The sequence below is a fragment of the Aspergillus saccharolyticus genome, assembly GCF_003184585.1.
Source record: "Aspergillus saccharolyticus JOP 1030-1 unplaced genomic scaffold BP01scaffold_20, whole genome shotgun sequence".
Taxonomy (NCBI): Eukaryota; Fungi; Ascomycota; class Eurotiomycetes; order Eurotiales; family Aspergillaceae; genus Aspergillus; species Aspergillus saccharolyticus.
In genome coordinates, this window is record NW_020290630.1 from 105,367 (window position 1) to 126,822 (window position 21,456).

General features: G+C 51.4%; 10 protein-coding genes across 10 annotated transcripts; 2 read left to right on the forward strand and 8 right to left on the reverse strand.

Moving 5' to 3' along the window:
• Positions 1 to 554: 554 nt before the first annotated feature.
• Positions 555 to 2,872, reverse strand: BP01DRAFT_81361 (putative ethanolamine kinase). The gene is made up of 6 exons (XM_025580133.1): positions 2,655 to 2,872; positions 2,245 to 2,522; positions 2,032 to 2,143; positions 1,457 to 1,926; positions 1,031 to 1,395; positions 555 to 965 (listed from the first exon to the last, which is right to left on the reverse strand). The coding sequence occupies exons 2-6, from the start codon at positions 2,413 to 2,415 to the stop codon at positions 791 to 793; spliced, it is 1,293 nt and encodes a 430-aa protein (XP_025430355.1). The 5' UTR covers positions 2,416 to 2,522; positions 2,655 to 2,872; the 3' UTR covers positions 555 to 790.
• BP01DRAFT_81364 (uncharacterized protein) lies at positions 2,560 to 3,348 on the reverse strand. The gene has a single exon (XM_025580134.1). The coding sequence runs from the start codon at positions 3,182 to 3,184 to the stop codon at positions 2,705 to 2,707; it is 480 nt and encodes a 159-aa protein (XP_025430356.1). The 5' UTR covers positions 3,185 to 3,348; the 3' UTR covers positions 2,560 to 2,704.
• Positions 3,349 to 4,009: 661 nt separating this feature from the next.
• Positions 4,010 to 5,168, reverse strand: BP01DRAFT_298702 (cysteine and histidine-rich domain-containing protein; the record flags this gene model as incomplete). Its single annotated transcript, XM_025571922.1, has 3 exons — positions 4,010 to 4,322; positions 4,409 to 4,925; positions 5,063 to 5,168. The coding sequence occupies 3 exons, from the start codon at positions 5,166 to 5,168 to the stop codon at positions 4,010 to 4,012; spliced, it is 936 nt and encodes a 311-aa protein (XP_025430357.1).
• Positions 5,165 to 5,843, forward strand: BP01DRAFT_81414 (glutaredoxin family protein). Its single transcript, XM_025580135.1, has one exon. The coding sequence runs from the start codon at positions 5,439 to 5,441 to the stop codon at positions 5,751 to 5,753; it is 315 nt and encodes a 104-aa protein (XP_025430358.1). The 5' UTR covers positions 5,165 to 5,438; the 3' UTR covers positions 5,754 to 5,843.
• A 617-nt stretch (positions 5,844 to 6,460) lies between these two features.
• Positions 6,461 to 6,974, reverse strand: BP01DRAFT_374679 (uncharacterized protein; the record flags this gene model as incomplete). Its single annotated transcript, XM_025576848.1, has 2 exons — positions 6,461 to 6,633; positions 6,854 to 6,974. 2 exons carry the CDS (start codon positions 6,972 to 6,974, stop codon positions 6,461 to 6,463), a joined length of 294 nt encoding a protein of 97 aa, XP_025430359.1.
• A 988-nt stretch (positions 6,975 to 7,962) lies between these two features.
• Positions 7,963 to 9,432, reverse strand: BP01DRAFT_81438 (uncharacterized protein). The gene is made up of 2 exons (XM_025580136.1): positions 9,116 to 9,432; positions 7,963 to 9,037 (listed from the first exon to the last, which is right to left on the reverse strand). The coding sequence occupies exons 1-2, from the start codon at positions 9,267 to 9,269 to the stop codon at positions 8,136 to 8,138; spliced, it is 1,056 nt and encodes a 351-aa protein (XP_025430360.1). The 5' UTR covers positions 9,270 to 9,432; the 3' UTR covers positions 7,963 to 8,135.
• Positions 9,433 to 10,428: 996 nt separating this feature from the next.
• On the reverse strand, positions 10,429 to 11,850 carry erg27. The gene has a single exon (XM_025580137.1). The coding sequence runs from the start codon at positions 11,586 to 11,588 to the stop codon at positions 10,470 to 10,472; it is 1,119 nt and encodes a 372-aa protein (XP_025430361.1). The 5' UTR covers positions 11,589 to 11,850; the 3' UTR covers positions 10,429 to 10,469.
• Positions 11,851 to 13,893: 2,043 nt separating this feature from the next.
• BP01DRAFT_383569 (endopolyphosphatase) lies at positions 13,894 to 15,836 on the reverse strand (the record flags this gene model as incomplete). The annotated part of the gene is made up of 3 exons (XM_025577431.1): positions 13,894 to 15,644; positions 15,700 to 15,778; positions 15,831 to 15,836. 3 exons carry the CDS (start codon positions 15,834 to 15,836, stop codon positions 13,894 to 13,896), a joined length of 1,836 nt encoding a protein of 611 aa, XP_025430362.1.
• Positions 15,837 to 16,945: 1,109 nt separating this feature from the next.
• BP01DRAFT_81531 (DUF3237 domain-containing protein) lies at positions 16,946 to 18,404 on the forward strand. Its single transcript, XM_025580138.1, has 8 exons — positions 16,946 to 17,127; positions 17,195 to 17,222; positions 17,287 to 17,321; positions 17,402 to 17,541; positions 17,607 to 17,625; positions 17,690 to 17,792; positions 17,860 to 17,879; positions 17,939 to 18,404. Exons 1-8 carry the CDS (start codon positions 17,077 to 17,079, stop codon positions 18,059 to 18,061), a joined length of 519 nt encoding a protein of 172 aa, XP_025430363.1. The 5' UTR covers positions 16,946 to 17,076; the 3' UTR covers positions 18,062 to 18,404.
• Positions 18,405 to 19,406: 1,002 nt separating this feature from the next.
• Positions 19,407 to 20,672, reverse strand: BP01DRAFT_357692 (emp24/gp25L/p24 family protein). The gene is made up of 4 exons (XM_025575256.1): positions 20,314 to 20,672; positions 19,946 to 20,153; positions 19,684 to 19,871; positions 19,407 to 19,615 (listed from the first exon to the last, which is right to left on the reverse strand). The coding sequence occupies exons 1-4, from the start codon at positions 20,509 to 20,511 to the stop codon at positions 19,598 to 19,600; spliced, it is 612 nt and encodes a 203-aa protein (XP_025430364.1). The 5' UTR covers positions 20,512 to 20,672; the 3' UTR covers positions 19,407 to 19,597.
• Between the last annotated feature and the right edge of the window lie 784 nt (positions 20,673 to 21,456).

Below are 21,456 nucleotides of genomic sequence, written 5' to 3' on the forward strand. Positions count from 1 at the left end.
GTGCTCTAGTTTCTACACATGGGGAAAATCACAGATAGTGTAACCGTACTCACTCTCCTTTCGCTACTGTCCATCAATAAGCATGGGCCTGTTAGGTAGTGAGGTAGTAACTAGGAGAGAAGCAAACAACCCCGTCGTAAGTATGAATAAAAAGAAAGCATTACCGACTTCGATCAGCCAAAGATCTCATCATCCGATTCTCTTCGCTAACCCTTTCCTACCCTCTACCAGGACCCAGAGTCCGCAACTTAAAAAGACCTCTTGTATCCGTACCTGTATCCGAACCCACGATCCATGCCCCTATGCCCATGTTCCATAGCCCAAGACCAATGGCCCGATTCCATCTCTACCAGAACCCTCAATGAAAATCAACTAAACGGGAAGACAAGACAGAAGAGGGAAAGAAAGAAAGAAAGAAAGAAATAAAGAAAAGAAAAGAAAAGATAACGAAACGAGGTATCGGCACGAGCGCCGATTATTATGGTTGTATCAAAGACCCACGTTCACCCAGACTACCGGGAATGTTGTTGAAATCCCCCGTGTTCTTCCTTCTTCTCATGACATGACAAATCAGATGGGTGGGACAGTCGGAAACAGGTTTGAACGCGCAGAGATAAATCATCGCTAGCGATCGGAACTGTTGAAATGCTTTGATGTATGTACAACGAAAAAAAGCAGTGGCTCGAATATCAGCTGCTGTTTCTATATTAGAAGCCGAGTGAGTAAAATGTATTAAAAAGGGGTTGGCAGGAATTGTATGCCCAGTGTTCTGTTGCGCGTAAAATCCAAATTAAGCCTCTTGAGCCCAGCGACGTTCACGGAGGGGCATCTCCTCTTCAGCTTGGACTCGAGACCCGTCCGTCTCGCGACGCCAGGCGTAGTATTCTCCAAGGCGGAGCTCGGCGTAAGATGCGTAGTCAAAGTCAATCTGGGAGATTTGGGCTTGGATGAGAGACCAGATTCCCCTGTGTATGCATTCAATGGTCAGTAATGCGATCATGCAAAGTCAAATAATTTGGGCCAGACAGACCAGTATAGACCAGGTATTCCACGGAATCGATCCACATCCTCGTAAAGCCGTGCAACAATCTCTGGCTGAGAAGCCTCCGGGATTCCCTTGTGCTGGCTGTAGCTCTTTACGTATTCTGTCAAAAACTGGCGTCGAATCGAGCGCGTCGGCATCATGTTGTAGTCACAGTCATAGCCGCCCCATTCGGCAAAGTGGTTGGCTATGTCGAAAGCAGCCGGAGATGGAGTCGCGTATTCGTAATCGATGAAGTTGACCGTCGCAGGTTCTTGATCTTCGGCGGTTGTGATAGCGCGTCCGGTTTGGTTCTGCTCTGAGGGAAGGACAATGACGTTGGCACATAGGAGATCGCAGTGGGAAAAGACCAGCTGTTATGAATGAACAATTAGAGGTAGAACGACAAAGATTGGTGATCACGATTCTACGTACGCCGCCTTCACCAAGTCCCTTTCCATCATCGAGCTCACGCACAACCCGTTCAAGCTCCTTCTGCAGACTCAATCTGCGCTGACGCTGCTCCTCCGTCGCCGTGGGAAGCGCAAGGATCCATTTCTGGGTAACAGTCCAGATGTTAGGTCCGGGCTGCTTGGTCTTCACCACGGACAGATTATCTTCTGCCTTGAACGGTTGCTGGTGATCTTCCAAATCGACGTCTACTTGTTGCTTGAGGGGTACATCATCGGAGTCCTGTGACGTAGCAGGGGTGCCACAAACGGGCAGGACAGCATGCCACTGCGCCAGTCGTCGGGCAACCCCACGCCATACTGGAGGCGCCGCCAAATCCTCGTGGGTGGCCGGCCGACCTCGGAGGAATCGATACAATAGGCCATTCTTGAACCGAGCCAGCAGCGGAGGGGCAAGGCCATAGCTAGCGAGGAGAGCGTGAGAGCTCGTTTCTCCTATAGATTCGAAATTCTACTCAGCAATTGTCGCAATGGGCAGAGAGGGAGGAAGGGAAAGGGGGGTCGCTTCTGGAGTGGTCCCCTTTCCCAGGTGTGGCATACTTTCGCGGTCTATAAGGATCTCTGTGTGGTTACCGTACGCTCTCATGAGTACTGCATCGTGGTCTATCTGCTCCTCGGTCAAACCGGGTTTGCGGTTGATAATCTTAAGAAGCTAGTGTCCAACGTTAGTTCATGACACTTGACGACGAGCATTCCAGTGCCCCTTGCAGCGTCGAGTCTGCGAGAAGGGCTTGGTTCCGGTGGTAAACACACAGTATTGGTTATGCCATCCGTGAAGCGCACGAATTCAATCTTGTTATCGGGGCCCTCCCAATCAGGATTGAGGGTCAAGATCAGCTGAAGCGCAGATGCATGCGAATCGGCATGGTTATAGGACAGCGGGATATAGCGCAGGGCAGACCCGTTCTGTTGGCACATGGTCATGGCGGTAGGAAAAAGGAGCGAAGGGGTTAAGGAGCAGTAAAAAAGTGTAAAGGAAAGTCAGGGGGCGTATGCGAGCAGTTGACCACAATGCTGCTAGTATTAATATTCTATAGAACTCCGAAGCACATGTCAGTGAGGGCCCAATCGAGGTCTGAAGGAGCGAAGGAGGTTTTCTATTTGAGGAGTCCAAGAAATAGGATAGAATTAGGAAAACGGGATACATATAGGAAGTTCCGTACCAATCAGCCAAGCCCGGGGGAGGGGGTCTTGAAGAATCTCTCCTAATCTATTAGCTGCACGGATTCGCAAGTTCACGCCGTAAGGGACACGAGTACAAATTGGCCGGCAATTGATACTCTGGAAGCGAGCAGGAAGATATGATGGGGTAGAGTGGGACAGGTAGCAGAAGAAGGAGAAGGGGAGAGAGATTGAAGTGGTTGCTGGTCTCGTGCCCAGCGCGCCACTGATTGGTTTCGAGCGGCGGGCCCTGAACGCCCCTCCTTTTTTTTCCGCCCAGCAATTCAAGCCTGAGGCCGAGGAAGGCAACCAACCACTGCTCGTGAGCAATGACGCGAGATTGTTGCACGATGTACTCCGTAAGATGACTGCGCAACGATACACAGTATTCCGTAGGCACAATCAATGAGATCTTGACTTCAAAAATAAAACGAATATTTGTGCAATCTTCAATCTGAGCTGCTGGTGCTGGAGGAACCGAACTAAGCTGCTTCTGGCCTCGTCTTCTCAACAACCACCCAACTTCTAGCATGTGATTCTGCCGCTCCGCTCGAGATCACGTGAGGTCTATTGAGCATCAAGCACGTGCTGCCTGTAAACCCCAGCCCTAACAGCCGCTCTTCTCGGTAATCCACTAGTCCCGACTCCCCTTAGCGGCTCCACTGATGCAGGGTATATATACCCGCTGCTGCCGACCGCGACTTTGATGATTTTCTTTCTTTTTTTCTTCATCATCAGTAGCGGTTTACTTACTTTATGTTATGTAAATCAAACCGGGGCTCCGTCAACGTACGGCTCGCTGAGGGTTATCTTGTGTGGGATTTTTTCTCTATGGGTTTCTCCTCCGTTCCCAGCCTTGGAGAGCAACAACGCATTCCTTTTTCCCTTACAAACTATGGCTTGGCTAGGGTTTCTGCTCGCAAGAATAGATCCCCATGCGCATAAGCTGTGGAGGAGGCGTGACATTCCGATCTCAAAACACTTTCATGTTGGTGTGGTGAGATCAACTGTAATTTGTAATCAACACTTGCATTTGCGAGGTCTGACTGTCCATTGTTCACATCATCCCATCTGCAAGTGGAGTGCACTATCAGAAGAAGAAGGTCACTCATGATCTATATATAGATCGATCTGGTGCTCTGGAAATTCGAAGGCGATCCCTTGCATTCTTGCTGGACACTGCTAGTCTTGCCGGTGGTATCGCTACGGATTATCCTGGTCGGGCTTTTGTGCCTGAATTGCATTCGTTTCATAATATGCATATTTGCAACCGATGCCATTATATGTCTGATTATCTGGTTTTAGTCGAACGTGGTATATTGTATTTCCATAATCCGTCTCTCAATACTCCGTATACTCAAGCCCTTCCAGCCTTGCCGACCTGGATGCGCTCTCCAGTCCACTTATCGTCGCTGCGCAACACAGGCCAGCTGGTGCCGTCCGCCTTGATCAGTGTCAGTTCCAGCTTGGTTCCCATGACACGGTACTGGGACTTCACGGGATCGATCGGCGCAAACAGCTGATATGTATCCTTGTATCGCTTGTTGTCCGTCGTGGGGAGGTCCAGCTCGAGGGCGGTGGCGGAGAATTGCACCTTTGCGTTCTCCTTGTCGATCTTCTTGAGGTACAGAGAGACGTTGACGGACGATGGCGTTTGGTAGAAGTCGTTCCTATAGAGACAGAAGAGAGAAAAAGACCATGTCAGCCATGCTCCGCGCCTGGCGCAACCGCTGTCTAAGCGGCGTCTGCCACTCACCGGACTGTGTCCACCTTCTCCTCACCCGGAGGCTTGCCCTTTCCGACGAACAAATGCTTCGTCTTCTCCTTGCAGCCCTGGATCTTCAGGAACTCGTCGAATTCGAGCACTCGCTTCTTGCAGCAAGACCATCCCTTGCTGCCCTCGTGGAAGATAGGTGCGCCGGGGTGGAAGACACATTTCTCCTCCTCGCGGGGCACGGCTGCGTTGTATCCCGAGTTGCAGCCCTTGCGACGACAGGTGGCGTTGGTCGGGATCTCGAGATCGGGGTCATCGGACTCGGGCTCTTCGGGGACGGGAGTAGGCGCATTGGAAGGTGGGGGAATGGCGGGCGAGATAGCGTGGCGGGGAGGCTCGGCTGCCGGCGTAGGAGCCGGAGCTGGCGGAGCTTCCTCTGCGACAGGCTCTTTGGGTTCCTGAGGGGTATCGTCGACAGTCGAGTGCTTGCCCGTTGTGCAGGGGGGGATGGCGAGGAATTCATCGAAGGTGAGGACGCGGGGCTTGCAACATTTCCAGCCTAGGTCGTCGGACAGTGATTAGTCCACGGTGGTCTAGAACGAGCAAGCTGGGCCCAATGTATAAGACCTCCGAGATGTAACAAGCAACTCAAAACCAAAGATTATCAAGATTCCGCAAGGTCCTTAGAGATCGTACCTTTTTGACCCTCGTGGAACACAGGCGGGCCGGGATGGTAAACGCAGGGCTCTTCAGGGTCGGTGAACTCCTTCCCGCAACCCTTGTGGACACACTTGGAGGCCATGGTAGCAAATTGACAGTGCAAGATGGTGAGACAAGGAGGAAGACGAGCGGCTTTGTCTTTGGATGGGGGGAATTTGTCTGATTCCCTCACCGTGAGGGAGAAATGCGAGTTTGTCGCATCGAAGCGCGCAGAACCGCCGCAGGAAGGCTGGCCCAATCGGGCTTAGCCCGGGGAGCTCGAAGGTTCCATCCATCCCCAAACTTCCGCCTGCTGTCCGCATCTCTTGTGCCTCTTTGTTGCAGGTGTTGACTACTTGTCTGCGCTTCAGTCATGTTTCCCACTGCCGTTCGTCTTTCCAACGCGGTGCGCGTCACTCTCTTTACCCGCGCCGGCTGCGGGCTCTGCGACACCGCCAAGCATACTGTCACTCAGCTGCATAAGCGTCGTCCCTTTGAGTACGCCGAGACGGACATTGCCCTGCCCAACAACAAGCCGTGGAAGGATGTCTACGATTTCGACGTTCCGGTTCTCCACGTGCAAAGCGTGAAGGAAGACGCGTCTCTCTCCGACCCGAAGAAACTTTTCCACCGATGGACCGAGCAGGAGATGGAGACGCTAATCTCCGAGGCAGAGAACAAATCGTGACACTCGAGTCTTTCCAGCCATGATAGCCTAGTCATCACTATGCATGACAATAGCATGGGCTGTCGGCAACGGTATTCCATCCAAGACAGTCAGTCCGTGCGCATGGCAGTACCAGTCTCGTATCCCCCGCCTCTCACGGTAACAGCGTGAGCAAGGCACCGCATCGGCCATAACCCGATAATGAGGCAGTACGATGCGCCATTGCCCTCTCAATCAATTTGGAATCAGGCACATGGCATGCTTGTGAGCATTGTTCGGTCACCTCTGTATCGCGACGGGAACGACAGCAATATATCCTGCAGCCATGCGAGATTTTCACATCTTTATAGCTCGAGTTCTTCCACAGTAAGCTGCTTATCGCTTACTTGTTCGGGCGAACTTGCTGAGCCTACGCCGGCTTAGACCTAGACTATTGGTTCTTTTTTCGAGAGAAATCATACCAGATGTAGCGATCAATCTACAGTACAAATCTATCATACCAACACTCTCTTTCAACAACCAGACAGACATGCAAATTGTTGAATTGCATTTGCTCATCTAATCAAACAATATTGTAAACTCTCACATTCACGTTCTCACACGTTTCTCATCATGATAATCCTGGGCTTTCCATTCAAAAAGGAGTGCTCTCTCGCACCCTCTATCAGCGTCCCCAACCCCATCCACCCAGACCCTCTCTCCCAACCTCAGAAGAACAAGAAACACCTCTAACCAGAACACCCATGACTTCCCTCCGTCGCCGGATCCGTACAACCCCCGGCACACAGCTGCGCATGCCCCACATCCCCCGGGTTCTTGCAATGGAACAGAATATTGGCTAGATCGTCATTCTCGAGCCCCGTGCCTTGCAGCGCGGTTTCGAGGTCTGCTTCCGTGAAACCTATTCTCCAGATCAAGATCCAAAATAGTTAGCCGTGGCGATTTGAATTGTTATGGTAGAGTGCAGTGGATTCTGCGTCTCCCGGGAAGTGCACCGTGCACTGGGGGATAGGGGATACCCAACCCATCAGGACCGGACACACAAAAGAACCACCCACCAAACGTCCCCGTGGGGTTGGCAGGAAAAGACGTAAAAGAACAAGGGGCAAGGAATCACTAACCTTTCGAACTCAACAGCTTGTTAGCGCAGTAATCGAAACTTGGGGTGCAGGTTTTGTCGGCTAGGGTGGTACCCGTGGTCAGGGCTAGGAGGGTGGTGAGGAGGAAGGTTGTTGGTTTCATTGTGATACTGTCTTTAGGCTTTGGTGGGGTAGTACTCCAGTTGGAAGAGGAGAGAGAGAAAAGGGAGATTGAGAAAGGAAGCTAGATCTCTTTTGAAATGTATGGAGCTTCAACCCTTGATAGCTATGTGGGGAGGGACTCCTAATTAAAGCATTGGAGATTCTTATATTATCCACTCAGCTTATACCACCCCATTCAGACTTCAGGGGGCTGGGATGTGATGGCATAGCATTCTCTATGACTCGATTATTTATCTCGGGCTGGCCCACTGCTCAGTGGGAAATATGGGTGGAATGCGGAGAAAGGCGCGTGGGACCTGGTCATTGGTATGATGTACACACAAAATAGCCTAGATTCTAGAGCTTAAGTCATGGACTTAGCTTTCTTTTCTTGTCTTACAATCTTGATGCCAGGTATGTGCTTCCTCATTCTTGAGCAATGTCCTTGCTGCCAGGATCCAAGAATCGTAGGCAGAGGACGAACAGAATTAACCGTCCATATATATAGGCAGGGCATCCTCATTCCAAGTGGCGCGTCTAGATCCAAGACATCAGTTGTTCACCTACTAGAATCGGACACACAAATCTCAGATGAACAAACATTACTATTTATTATGACTATGGGCTGGCTGGTGAGTAAACCCTTCCGAGACTGAAAGAGCATCAGCAGCCAGTCCCTAACTACCGTAAGAGCTAGGTAACTGCAGCTCGTCCCATCCACAGGAAGACCATCCAAGCGGTCATTCCCCTGCGAACAGAAAGCAAGAAGAGGGACTGAACATCCATGAACCTCTCTCCATCGACATCGTAAAGGCATGAGCAGAACAACACCCCAGACCCAGATCCTCCCAACCAGGCCCAAATATCCACCAAGCAAGTAAGCGATATACACGTGAACCAATTACATAAGGCGTTGCCAAGCCAAAAATGATGAAAAATAGTCTGCAAAGAAGATTCATGAGCCGGACCCGTCCGGCCAGAGGAAAAAAGAAAATAAAAGAAAAACCAGAGAAAGACCTGCATCGGAGCAGGAGAAGGGGTGCGCAATCTCAAACTGCGCGGGAGCGACCTCCCTCGCCTCAGCATTCAGGATTCGTGGTAGGACAGAGCCCAGATGCTCGGATGCGTCCACTGCAAGACTCAGCGCAATGGTGTCCCAGGCCTAGAACCACATGACGCCTGCGACTATTGCTAGCACAATGGCCATGCAGCTGCCACTGCGCACCCGCCCCGGTTCAGCTTGGCCTTCAACCACCTTCAACTGCTCCATAGCAGTCGTCGTTGCGGTCGGAGCAGCAGATGGCTGCGCTAATGCATCGATAGACTGGGTGAGGGCAGCTGAACCTCTGGCTTCGGCCTGCTCATGCTTCTCTGTTGCTGATGCCGAGTTTAAGGCATATTTCAGGTGCGCCTCTCGCCGCGAATCTCGAGGTTGGGACGAGTCTTCTGATTTCACTATTTCCGAGCAATTGGAGGATGTTGTCACGGCGGGGTCTCGAAACCTATCACGGCCCGTGACGGTATCCATATAATCGTTGCCAACACGACAGGCCTGCTGCCATGAGGACCAAACACATGATAACAGCCACTTGGGCATTCGAACCAGGTCGGTCGTATCTGATATCGTACGGTCTCCGCTACCAATAGGTATAAATAGAAAAAGGTCTTCTTCATGCGAAGGTATCATCTTGGCGGAGCTGTTCGCATAAGGTGAGTTGCGACTCGGTGAGGATTGATCCACAGAAGCGGTATCGCGTTCGGCAGGAAAGGAATGAATGGCTAGCGAGTCGTCTGTTTTCCGGATGATCAAAGCCTGTAAAGCGCGCACGCCGCGTCTGAAGGCCGACGAGTACTGAACCGAATAGGTTATCGAATCACTATCCAGAATTGCCGCGGCTTCAAACGAGCTCCGGGGAGGCGCATCCGTGGGCGGTTGTCGTGGCCGGGAATTCGAATCGAGGTACGCCGGGCGTTTATCATCTACCGACCACGGCTTCGATTGTCCGCCTGCTATTCGGAATGGTGATCGCACATCGACCCAGCCATCCTTATCCCGGGAAGTATCTGCAAGAACCGGAAATGTAAGCCTGAATCCTGCGCCAGCAACGAAGCAGAAAGAGAAAGGACGCGCTCAGCTCATACGTCGAGGTTCGCCGCGGACATAGCCAATGTGCGCAAAGGGCCGACTATAATAGTCCCATTCTTTCGCCAAAGACGGTACAAGACTCAGCAACGAAAAGATCAAGAGCGCGAAGAACGGAATGGCCCCAGATTTCTGAAAACCCGACCGCATCATACACAACTCAGCGACCTGCGGGCGCAGGCCTGACTGTCTCTATCCGCGAAGACGCAATGCCTGATAGTCGGTGAGAATCTTGCGTGATTGCGGAAACTGGCAAACAGGCAGCTTCATCGCCGGAGGAACGAAGCGGAGAGAACCAAGAAAATTATCGGGGGGTCAAATTCGCAACGTAGCGCAAGATCGGGACAGATGAATCCAGGTTGTCTGGGGTGTGACCTCGTGGGCGGTTTGTTTAATCCTTTTCCTCCTGGCGGTCCGGGGTCTAGTTTGGAATCCTCTGCGGGTCTCAGGGTCTTTTGCGGTTGACAGTGCTGAATGGGATGCTGATTACCCCCTCTTCGTTTCTTGGGCGATGGATACTGTCGATCAACCCGGGCGGTCGGACGTTCGGTGAGCAAGCGCGTCTCCTAAGATTGAAACCCTCGAGCAACGTAAAAAGCCCCCAAACACACTTGCAGCCGGCGAGAAGGACAAGAGCCGCGAACAAGTAAAAAAATTGCCTGGGCTCCCACAATCTCCCCAAGGTTTCCCGAGGTGCAGGAGTCAAGCACCGCAATGACGTAGAAGACCGCCGGGTCGTAACGTAAAAACGAACTCGTCGGGTTCGCAAGCGGGTGTTGCCAAGTCGGACTATCAGAGGGAGGGCTGTCGTATCTAACGTAAGCGAGGGTCCATGATTCTCGTCTGTGCTTTGAAGTGCTTGGAATAGTACCTTTTTAGCTATAGAACTAAGTGATTTGCGAGATGTGAAATCAAGCAGGTGGCAGGTAGAAGTCTTCTTGGAATAATAAGATCATAGATGGAAACTAAGGGGACGAATGATGGCTCCAGGGCTGCCAGTGACATGGATTCGGAGCTCGTATGAAAAGGCAATGCGGATCTCGCAACTGGCCAATTCTCTAAATGCAACCCGCTGCAAACTTTCGGGGGTACATCTGTCGGCCTGAGGCAGAAGTCCCGCTTGCATGCCACACTTACTATGCTATGTATGCACATTGTGAAGGTAAAGCACTTCACACACAACATATTATTTGGTACTGCAAAAGAAGTACGAAAAGCGCAGCGTAACAGCAGATTGCCCTCCACTTTTCCATCCCAGCAAATCTAAATAACAACGTGTGAAACAAGTATATACAGCTCTTGAGCAGGTAAGTATACATCAATAACTGATAGCGTACACTTTGCGGATCGAGATCAAATAGGATTGATGATAGTGGGATCAGGCACGGCAGGCGGTAGAGATTCAGCACTTGTCGGCTTCACGGAATAGGCTGGTCGAGAGTGGGCTGTTGTTCGAGACGACGGGGTTCGAGATCCGTCGCTTCGTGACTGTTCATCCCTGGGCGTCTCAGCGACAGTGGTACTGCCTGCTGTGCTGGCTTTCCTTACGCGTTTGACCATCTTGCCCAATATACCGACGATCTCCGCGGCATCTTCAAAGCTCTCGTCGTCCATGCCCTCCTTCGCGTTGTATACATCTGCGATTGCCTTCTTTGCTATCCGTCGACAGGCAAGTGGATCATGGAGGCAATCATAGAGATATGCGGCATACTCGAGCTTGATTGAGAGACGAAGAGGATGCGACCCCGGAAGAAAACGCTCCGCCAACAGTACGGCATAATCGAAGCATTGCGTAGCCGTTCTAGTGTAATCAAGGGCTGGGAGGAGAAAAGCAGACATCGTTTTCGGCGGCTGAATCGGTGCAAGGCCTGGCGGAGCCTGCGTAACCTTACGCCGCGGCGCACCGTCCGCAGCTGCGACCAAATGATCGGGAATTGATATGATCTCGGGTTTCGGCTGGAACGAGTACCTGAATTCCGGTAACCTCTGCGGCAGACCTGCGTTTGTAGTGCTGTCGGCAGGCGGTGCATTGTTCGGCAGATTGTCGATACCCCGTGCATGAATAGCAGGCTGGTTATGAAATAACACAAAAATGTGGTAAAAAGAGGCTCTCAACTTGTACGCGAGAATATTTAGCTCCACATAAATTTGTACACGGGTAAGAACGAATTCCTCTAGAATGAGGAGACCTTCACGAGCAAGCCATATGATGTGATAGTAGAGCTGAAGTGATTTCGTTTCACGGGTTGGATCAAGACGGCGCAAGCGCCGTGCACGAAGCAGTTTCTTGGAAAGCATGACGGACAGGCCCAGTAGCTTGTAGAGCATTGCGGACAGAAATGGATTTTCCAGGCTTGTTGTGGCCGCGAAATTGCCCAAGGCTTTCTGGTCCACTTCGGAGGAAGCCATCCAGTGAGTCAATGATTCAGTATCTAGCGGAAGGCTTTCGCCAGTCACATTAGCCTTCGCCATGTTCGATCGGTTTCGTCAATGTGTGTGCTCCGCAACAACCCGCATGAACTTGAATCGGTCAAGACAAGCCAGACCGTAGGTACTGGATGTTGACCACGGCCGCCATGCGATTTATGCAAGCCAACTCAATGGAGAACGGCATAAGGGGAAGAGGCGAAGCAGGGAAAGCCGTCGAAACTTACCTTGATTGCGCGTACAAAAGATGCGAGAGGATCAACTACTGTAAACGTTGCAGCTGCTCATGCTCGTGTTCGGCGCTCGAAACGGAAACTGACTCCCTTGACTGGTTCGGCGTTTCTGGATGCCCGGCTAGATTAGCGATGGTGGGGTTCTCCACGCTCCCACGCTCCAACAATCGAATGCTTCTTAATGCTGTAGTTAATGCTGTAGTCCCGATTTCGAGTTTGTGACTCAGTATGCAGCCCCAAAGCAATGAGGATGTTGGATTGCGACTTGTCTGATGAGCGTAGCTGAAAGCAGAAAGCCGCCAACGATCAACGATAAACAATATGTGACATGTAAATCAGATATTAGGTACGTCTAGCGAAGTGCTGTGAAACCAAGGAGCTGCTGTACAGTGAGAAGCGGATAGAGACGCAAAGAGACAAATTCGCAAAGGAGCAGAAAAGAGTAGGGTGTGGTCTGTTTGGGGGTTCAAAGTGAGTAGGTAAGTTGACATGCATGCATAGGACGGATTATGCCAACCGAACAACAAACGGATTAGTGCAACCAAGACCCGCAGGACAAGGTAAAGATGAACAGAGAAAAATGTTAGAAACGCAAGGCAAGACTTTGCTATGAGATTTAAGGAGCCAATCTTGATGCATTGTGTGCAACTAGACGCAGCAAGGCATTGACTGCACCTCTCCGCCAGCTTGTTGCTTGCAATGACGGAGGGGGGAAGGGTCAATGTCACGATTGATATCAAGATCGGAGTGTGCTGTTGCACGAGAGAGGCTTGATAACTAGAATTGGTATCTCCCTAAGAGATCTCAATAGACCAAAAGGGAATCAATGCTATCAGTCACAGTGGAAGCAGTGGGTCAACAGTTGCTGCTGCGCAGAAGCGCAGTTCTTGGGAGACTATGTCAGTAATAAATTGTTGTGCGAGACGATGATGCAAGGGCAGGTTGACTGCCCGAATGAGGATGTCTTCGGGATGCAGCGAAGTGGGTGAAGCCCGCTACGGCGTGGGCGTGCTAATTAAAGTGAGGTGACTTGCGGCGAGACTCCACCATACATGCACTATACATAAGGAAGGTGAAAGTTATCGAGACCTAGATCATTGATCAGGCGTCAGTCTCGCCTCGTTACTGTTCCCGCCCCAAGGCGGAGGACGTCGGGCACGAATGAGAGGGATCGTTAGTTAGCATCCCAGTCCACTTGTCATGGCCACATTGTTTTGATAAACTGTCAAAAAAGACAAAGTGGCATGTTGGCTGCTCCCGTCCCCCTCCCCCAAGGGACCAAGCCATGAGACGGGAGGACAGCGCATCAGCTAGTTCGATACGTGTCAGAGCCCAACTGCTGAGTTTCCCTGCCTTGCAGCTCCTGGACCAGCCGGCGCGATGAGATAGGATTAGTACGGTGGATCGTGTCTCCAGCCTCTCCTTCGGCAGCAAGAGTAACACATAGGCTTCTTGACGGCGAATGCAGAGCGTTGGGTCGCTCTGTGGCCGAGTAAACCGCCACTGGGACGCATTTTCCGGCTAGAATTGCAAGCGTGGGAGTTCAGCGCCCGCGTGGTTGTTCAGTAGAGACGATCGGATAACGGCAGGAGTGTATTCAAGCTGACACAAGGAAACGATGACGACAGTCGGCAAATGTCTATGTCTAGCATAGCGAGGCAGTGAGGATACTTTGAGCCAAGCTCACTTAGAAGCGATGATCAAGCAGTTTGCCTCTTCTAATGTTGCCAGAGGTGTGGTTATGCTTGAAGGGAAGGAGATAGAAGATGATCATGACGATCATGATGATGATGATGGATGGATCCCTCCCTCCCTGCCGGACCCTTCCTTTCCCACCCCGCAGGCGGGCAGGCAGGCAATTGAATCCGCCACCGCCTAACTGACCGCTACAGGCGCCTCCGGGGCTGTGGTGGCTTCCCCCGGTATTCCAACAGCCTGGGTGGGATCTGCTAAAAATACAAAAAAACTCGAGATTCGTTTCCAAGTTAAATAGAATATGTGCTAGTTTATATACATGCACCAGAATCCATCAATAGAAACCAAGAAAAAATAACAATCATGGGCCGTAACATCGTATAAACTAGGTCATTGATTGCCAGACGAGCGGATCAAGCCTGTCAATTTATGTCGTCAATGTCGTCGCTTTTCAATAGACCAACGAAAGCCCTTGTCACAAATGTCTTCCAAACACGGTTCTTCTTCTTCTTTTTCTTCTCTACCTCGATACTTTGATCGTCAGAATCGTGATCTGTTTCAAGGACATCCAAGTCGGCTTCACCCCCATATTCAAGAGAAGAAGATTTGCTCTTCTGGCCTCCTCGCCTAGCTATCCGTGAAGCAAGCTTGAAGAAACTGCGCACAGTGAGGTCGTCCATCTTGTAGATCTTATCGTCGCGAGTATTATACTCGATTTCATAGACAAAAATCTCATCCTCTTTCAATCCCTCTTCCACTTCACCGCCTGCTCGATTCGCCATCTGACTATTGATTCTGGTTAGGTTCGCAAAGTACTGAGTGTAACCGAGCCAAGAGAGCGCTTGATTCGAGTACGCCGGTCCCGGAGGCGTGGCCTTGGACGGAGGGCTTGGAACCTTGAAATGGGGCTTCTTGTTCGGCTTTGCCTGCGTCTCGGACAATGGGCTACCGTGCTCCTCCCCCATAGGCGCACTGTCCAAGCTGCTATGATGAGGAGTGTCTGCCCAGATGGCTGTATGTTCCAGGCCGGTGATATTGTACTCGACGACTCGCAATGTCGGGAAATAGTTGGGTACCACGCTGGGAGAAACCAACGAGACGCTGTATCGTTCCGCGAAAGGGCCACCAATCTTCTTCAAGAAGCGCTTCTTTTTCTTGGACGTTTGGACTGAAGTCTCGTCCTCATCGAACCACTCGTCCATCGAGAAGCTTTTCGACTTGCCCGAGGCAACGGATGGCAACTTCGACCAGTCCTTTCTGAGGCTAGAGAGGTAATCCGATCGCGACCGTGTACTTATTTCGTCCGAATCTCGGAGGTCACTGAGGTATGCAGAAGACTCGTCAACGCTAACGATATCCACTTTGCGACTATCCTGGAGCATGAAATGGTCGAGGTTCATGTGTCCATAGACACTGCCTACCACGACGTCCCGAAATCGGTGTAGCCACAAGGTGTACTTTTGCCAGCACGACTCATCCCAATTGCGCTTGGAGCCAGCCCGAGCCGGAGGGACGTGTCCCATGAGAATTGCCTTCATGTGCCTCCCCCGCAACATTTCAAGCTGCACACGCAGCCATTCCATATGTTCATAGCCAGGTTCGGATTGCGCAGAACAGCCGTCCACGGCCGAATTCGAGTCGAAAAAGTACATTGTGTTCAGACTGATCACAGCCAACTGCTCAGGGATTACCTCGGAGATGAACCAGCCACCTTCCACGAAGCTGTGAAGCTGATGCTCGGGGATGAAATGGGACCAGATCTCTCTGTACTTCTTCGTCCACCGATTTGGGCCGGCCTTGAAGATGTTATGGGGCATGATGTCGTTGTTGCCGAAGGTGGGGATGATGGGAATCGAGATCCCTTTCACCGAGCTTTCATCTCTAAAAGTTTCCACGAACTTATTGGCAAGCAATCTGTTCAAGTCGAGCACCTCCTCGGGCTCCCGGGGGTTCTTCTCGTCGTTATCATGGCGAGCTGAGTCACCGGTCCAGATAACGAAGTCCACTTTGCCCTTGAGGTTCTTCTCGATCCAGCGGAATGTTTCGTTGATCAAAGTGATAGGCGAGTCGCAATTGGTTCCTTCAGCCCCATAATATCCGGTCGAGCCGTCTCCTCGATGGCAAGCTTTTTCAGGTGACGTTCCGGGCTTATAATACGAGTCGGGATGTAAGTCTGTTGGATGTTAGAAGGGGTGTCTCTTTCCTGCTGTCTGCAGCCTTGTGCGTACCGGTTATGTGCAAGAAGCGACCGGATAGGCCCCGAGATTCCGATTCGACATTGTCTTGTAGCTCAAGATGAGGTGCATTCTGAACACCATTGTTGCCCAGCGATTGTTGTTCGAGGAATGGAAAGGCGCACGCGCATGTCGCAAGCAAGAAGAGCGCCGGTAGCAATTGTGACGGAATCATTGGGAGAGATGAGCTGAAGAAGGAACAAAAGTCCCGACAATGCGGGCAACCAGTGTCAACCTCGATCAATAAGAATAAACATTAAGAAGTAAACGAGGATACGGGTATGATAATAAGCCAAGTGTAGAAGAGATAGCGTGTGAGCAATAATAAAAATAATTATACGAAGAAAGAATTGAGATTTCGACTGATCTGCCGGTTAGGCTGCGAGTCTAACGTCACGTCACTCCTTCCAAACTACCAAGAGCCAAACCGGGAAAAGCGTCAGGAAGCCTGAGGCCGAGACCCACTCGATATTCGACAGCAGCAAAAATAATAAAACCACAGACAACGTCTCTGTCATGACAGTTGCAGGCTGGTCTGGACATTATAAATGTTCTTCATCTGTCCTTTGGTGAGGGATAAGGGCCAGGAAGTTTGAATCATCAGCAGCAGATCCTGTGGCTATACAGCCTCGCACTATGTACGCGGATGCATTTTCTACTACTTTTGCAGGCGTGTGACCCCTGCGGAATGTACCCTAATGTAAGGTACCTGTAGCCTGTGTGATTTCCTGTATCAACCACGTGCCTGTCTCGTCGGATGGGATTGAGGGAGTGAGCATTCCTTAGCAGCTGTTAGTGCAGCTCTTGGTGATTGAATGGGTTCAACAAGGTCCTCACCCGAGGCAATTTTCGAGTTGGTGGTCAAGTGCACCCGTCCAGAGTGCGATTTAATAAGCCGTTTGCATGACTTTAGGACTGACAGCCACAAATGAGTTGTACGTTGCGGAGTGTTAGCGTGACCAGTCGCTGGTTCAACAAGCCGTTGCCTTTTCACTGCCTGCAAAAGAGGTGGAGCTTATGCCATTGCGATGGAGTAAACAAACCTCTGGTCAGACAACATCGAAATGGACCGTAAAATCGCCGACGACACAGAACGCAACATATACACAGACACCGTATTCAAACAAACCGATTTTAGACTGCTTGACCGACCCAACCAATCTTAGTCTAGTCTAGAACTTATAGTAATTTACAGTGGATTAACGATAGTCATGAGTTAGGGCGATCACCCCTCCAGCGCGTGCGGGGCACACTGCCTGCGGTATAGCTTCCCCTCCGCTCCGAGCTTTCGCCGCGTAGATCCGGCCCTCAACATATCACCTCATCCTCCCAGTCCTACCTACTCGTTGGTCAATCAACTGACACTCATCGATGCACACCATGTCCGGCTATCCTACTCTCCAGCCCGCCTTCACGATCAAGGTGAATTCCCTCCCCAGAACACAGCTCTGCCACCGACGCACAATCTAAGCCAAGCATCACGCGACAGGTTACCATCGAAGCACCCCTGGGCGTCGGTAAGCCACCTCTGTATCCTCGTCACGAAGCTCGCTTGAAACCACACTGATCTCCTCTCAAAAGGCAGCGCATCCCGGCAGAATGCCCTCCAGGTCGTGGTAAGCAGCTAGTGGCTCATCGGCCCACCCCCGAGTCAGCTAGAGGGACACAGTTGACACATGACACAATATGAGTCCAGCCCATGACCGGCGGCAGCATCAAGAGCGAGCCTGGGTTCTCCCCGGCCATTGATGCGGAATTTGTCGGCGTCGGGAACGACTACATTCACGCCGATGCCGATGGCAAGCACTGCCGCTTGAATGCGCATGCGGTTGCTAAGTATGTCGCTCGCTCTCTGTGACAGACCCTTTCTTTGGCTAGACCGTCCGCTAACTCTATCTTAGACCTAAGGATGACAACGATGTACGTCGTCTTTCCATCGTGCTGGAGAATGGAACTAGATTTTGACAATGCACCGACTCACTAGCTCATCTACGTGAACTATACCGGCGTTGTTACGCTGGCCCCGGAGATCCAGGCGGTCTTTGCGGGCACTGCTGAGGAGGGCTCGACGCCGTTTGGCAACGCTTGTGAGTCTCCCGTGGTGACGTCGGGAGCTTGAACGAAATGAATGTAGCTAATGTGAGCCTCTTATAGTCACCCATTTCACGTTCGAGGTAAGTCTTGCGTGTCTCGACGGCTTACTGGAGCAGCGGCACCTAACGCATAGAATCAGACGGGCAGCGAACGCTACAAGGACCTCGAGTCCCGGATCTTCGTCGCGCAGGGCCGATTCAACATCGAGAAGGGCAAGTCCCCTGTGGTCGAGTACCGCGTCAGCCAGGTCCTTCAGGGTTAGAAAGGCCGCTTTGCCTAGTGGCTCATCCGTAGCCATCCACGCAATCATGTGCAATGCACATGGGCAGAGTAGGTCTGCAAACGTGATCGTTACATTCTCCCTGCAATATCTGCGTTGGACTAGCCCTCCAGGTAGTAGTATAAAGTACATCAAACACAAGACAAGACAAGAGACATGATACCCACGACAGCCTCCCACATAAGAACCAACTGGACATACCCTTTTCCCCAACAATCAAAAGACCCCCTCACCCCGAGCCCCTAAGCAAAGGCCTCCTCTCATCGACAACAACCCGAACCTCATCCTCTTCATCACGGGGCACAGACCACGCAAACCCCAACCACCGCCTCAACACCCCACCGCCCCACGATCCACCTGGAGCCTCAGCACCACCACCACCAATCCCACAGGCACAAAACTTCCTCTGCGCCATCCACCCAGAAACCAACCTCATCAACCACATCAGAACGCCCACCAGCCCGATCGCTGCCAGCGTCCCCACGACCGCCCCAACAGCCGTGACGAAAGTAATAGTGCTAACATGACACCCCAACGGCAGCGCACGTAGCTCCCACCGCTCCTTGGACCCCAAGGGACAGATCGCGGCCGAGTGGAAGGGCGCAAGAATCGGGAAGCGGGAGGGATTTGGGACGCATGTTGAAGACTACATTGTGCGAGACAAGGGGGTTTCCCCCCTCTGTTGTTAGTTGATGTATGCCGAAATGTGTCTTGAGCAGCCCAAAAGTCGCTGGAAGCGATGAATGAAGGGAAGAGAGGCAAGCGCAAAGTCCTGGAGGCAGGTACTCCAGGATATCCATGATAGCCACCAGTAGGTGGCACAAACACAGCAAAAAAAAAAACTTACCACTGCGCACCAACCACAGGGGAGATCGCCCTGCAAGCAATAGTCACATGACTGCCGCCGCCAGCATAGATAGAAGAGGTGATCGTCCGTGTTGAGGGAATGGGATGAGTTGAGGTCCATGGCCAATGGGGAGAATACTACTAAAAGATGTGTCTCAGATTTGGGTATCTTGGTTTCTGGTCAAGGAGGGTCGGGTGAGAGTGTGGTGCGGAAATTTTGATATCATGGGATCGTGGGAGGTGTCACCGGGAATGGAAGGGTGGTGGTGTGTTTATTTTGGGTGGGAGGTGTTGCGTGCGGGGTTTGAGTACCCCTGGTTGGATTTGTTAACCACAAGTACGGACAGGGTAATAAGTGGCTGAATTTAAGATATGGGGTTTTCTGTGACTCCCATTCGGGATTGTTAGTATTCAGCGATGGGACATTTTGTGATTGCTGCATATTGGCTTTTGTCTTGTGTTTATCGTCGATGGAAGGAGGATCGAGGCTTGAGTTGCGGTCAAGTAGAAATGTACCCTCATTTCTAACAAAGCTCAAAAGTTCCAGAGTCATCCAGATGATCTATTTTGATGGAAAGGTAATATGGAAATAACATGACAGAAGCTCGGCGCTTCTGCTGGGAATCGCTATGACAGATACCCTTCGAAGATTCCGATCGTAATTACATCGCATTAAACCACACGCTTGACCTATGCACCGCATTTTGTCGTTAGTGAAAATGCCAACCATGCACCAACGCAGGAATCTAAAAACTTGCCTCGAAGAATCTCTTCAGCCACCACACCTGGAAGATACCCTCTCCGATCAGCACAGCGAGCTGGAAGATACTCCACCACTTCACCCGGGCATTGGTGCTCTCGGCGGTGTTCCGATGTACCCGTTCTCTCACGACAATGTACGACTGCTCATCCTTGACTTGAGCCAGAGCCTCAGACAGTTTGCGAACTAATGAAATGGTCAGCTCACATAGCTCGCTCCTGCGCGGGGCAAGTTTGTGTGTCTGAAAGTATTTCTCCTACCTTCGGTCTCGAGAGGGTCCTGCGCCATTTCGTGCTCCGGAACGTACACAATGCCATGGACGTTGAAAGACACCTCCTTGGAGTTGGAAGACCAACCCTCGTTGCTGAAGCAGTAAACATATTTTCCATCCGCGTGGGCGTTGAAGGAGTAGTCCTCCGACGAAATGGCGTGCTTGTAGTACTGGCGGTTGTTCAGGGGGTCCTCAACCTAGAGAATGACAAAGGTAAATGTCAGCATCTGCTTCAGACAGATGAAGCCACCGGGGTCCTTCAGGATGCTCATCGACCACGACATGTCCACAACAGCTTTGTTCCCGCGGAGGTGGAGCGCCCGCCCGGCCAAGGGTCACAAGAGGAGAAAGCCATACCCAAAAATCGATCTCCAGGTTGCCACTGCCACCGAATTCCCGGTCGCCGACCTGAAACGTAACCGTCATCTTATCGTCCTTGTGCAGCACCTCGTGGAAGCACTCTCGGGAGTGAGCCTTGAGCTGAATGTTGTGTGCGGTCACGGCGCTGATCCACCCCAGCGCGGTGATCAACAGGGTCGTCGCGGAGAATCGCATGGTGGGCGAATTGGTCTTGCTGTTTCCACCTGTGGTGAGAAAGCCCAGTATAGTAGGTATCAAGCCCTGGAGGGAATGGGGTGGTGTTTCGTGGTGGGTTGGAACCTGGCTCGTTGTCGTGGTTGTTGGACATCGGGACGCGCAAGGTGGTCTCTGTGCTGTTGCTGGGAATTCGAGACGCTCGGACCACCTCCCAAATCCACCCGGGCCGAAGGTTCGATAGTATAACTTGCTTCTCATGCCATCGACAATTTTATCTACCTTTTCCAAGTGCCACGGAAGTTCAAATTATACTGACTTGAGCTGATACAGACTGTAGTTTTCGGTCTCTCTGACACTTCGCCAGTCACCGAGAAATGCGTGTACGATCAAATAGAATGCTATGCATATTTCGGTAGGAGACGAATGAACGCGCCTTCTAAACGAGATCTATAGACAAGACGGCAAACCGCATAGCAATGGTAATGACTTGGGAATGTGGCTTTTAACCTACTAGTAGACTACTACCTGATAAAAATGCGGTGAAGATTTGAGCAGTTCTTGCCATTACAAAAGCCTACCTGATGTCCCTGCACTTCTTTCGTGCGTTGACCACGTTCGCAATGTACGAGCTGATAGTGCAAGCTTATCACACAGCTCAAACCATATGCCGCTATGCCCACCTACAAGGATGGTGACCAGCTTCTACGCTTGCCGCTCTAATCCCTCTTGCTACGCAGCTCAACTGCGAAATCACTCGTGACGGGAAGAAGGTGAGATGCACGATTTGATCGTGCTCCCATCCTACCATTCATAGGTGAACCTTTGAGCAGCTGACTCACTTCTCTGAGTAGAGAAGGAGAGGCGATAGAATACGACTTGTCAAGCCTACCATCATGGAGAGTGTACGTTGCCAGCCCACTAAAGAACGCCCGAGATACACTGAGCTCATCTAAGAATTCTAGC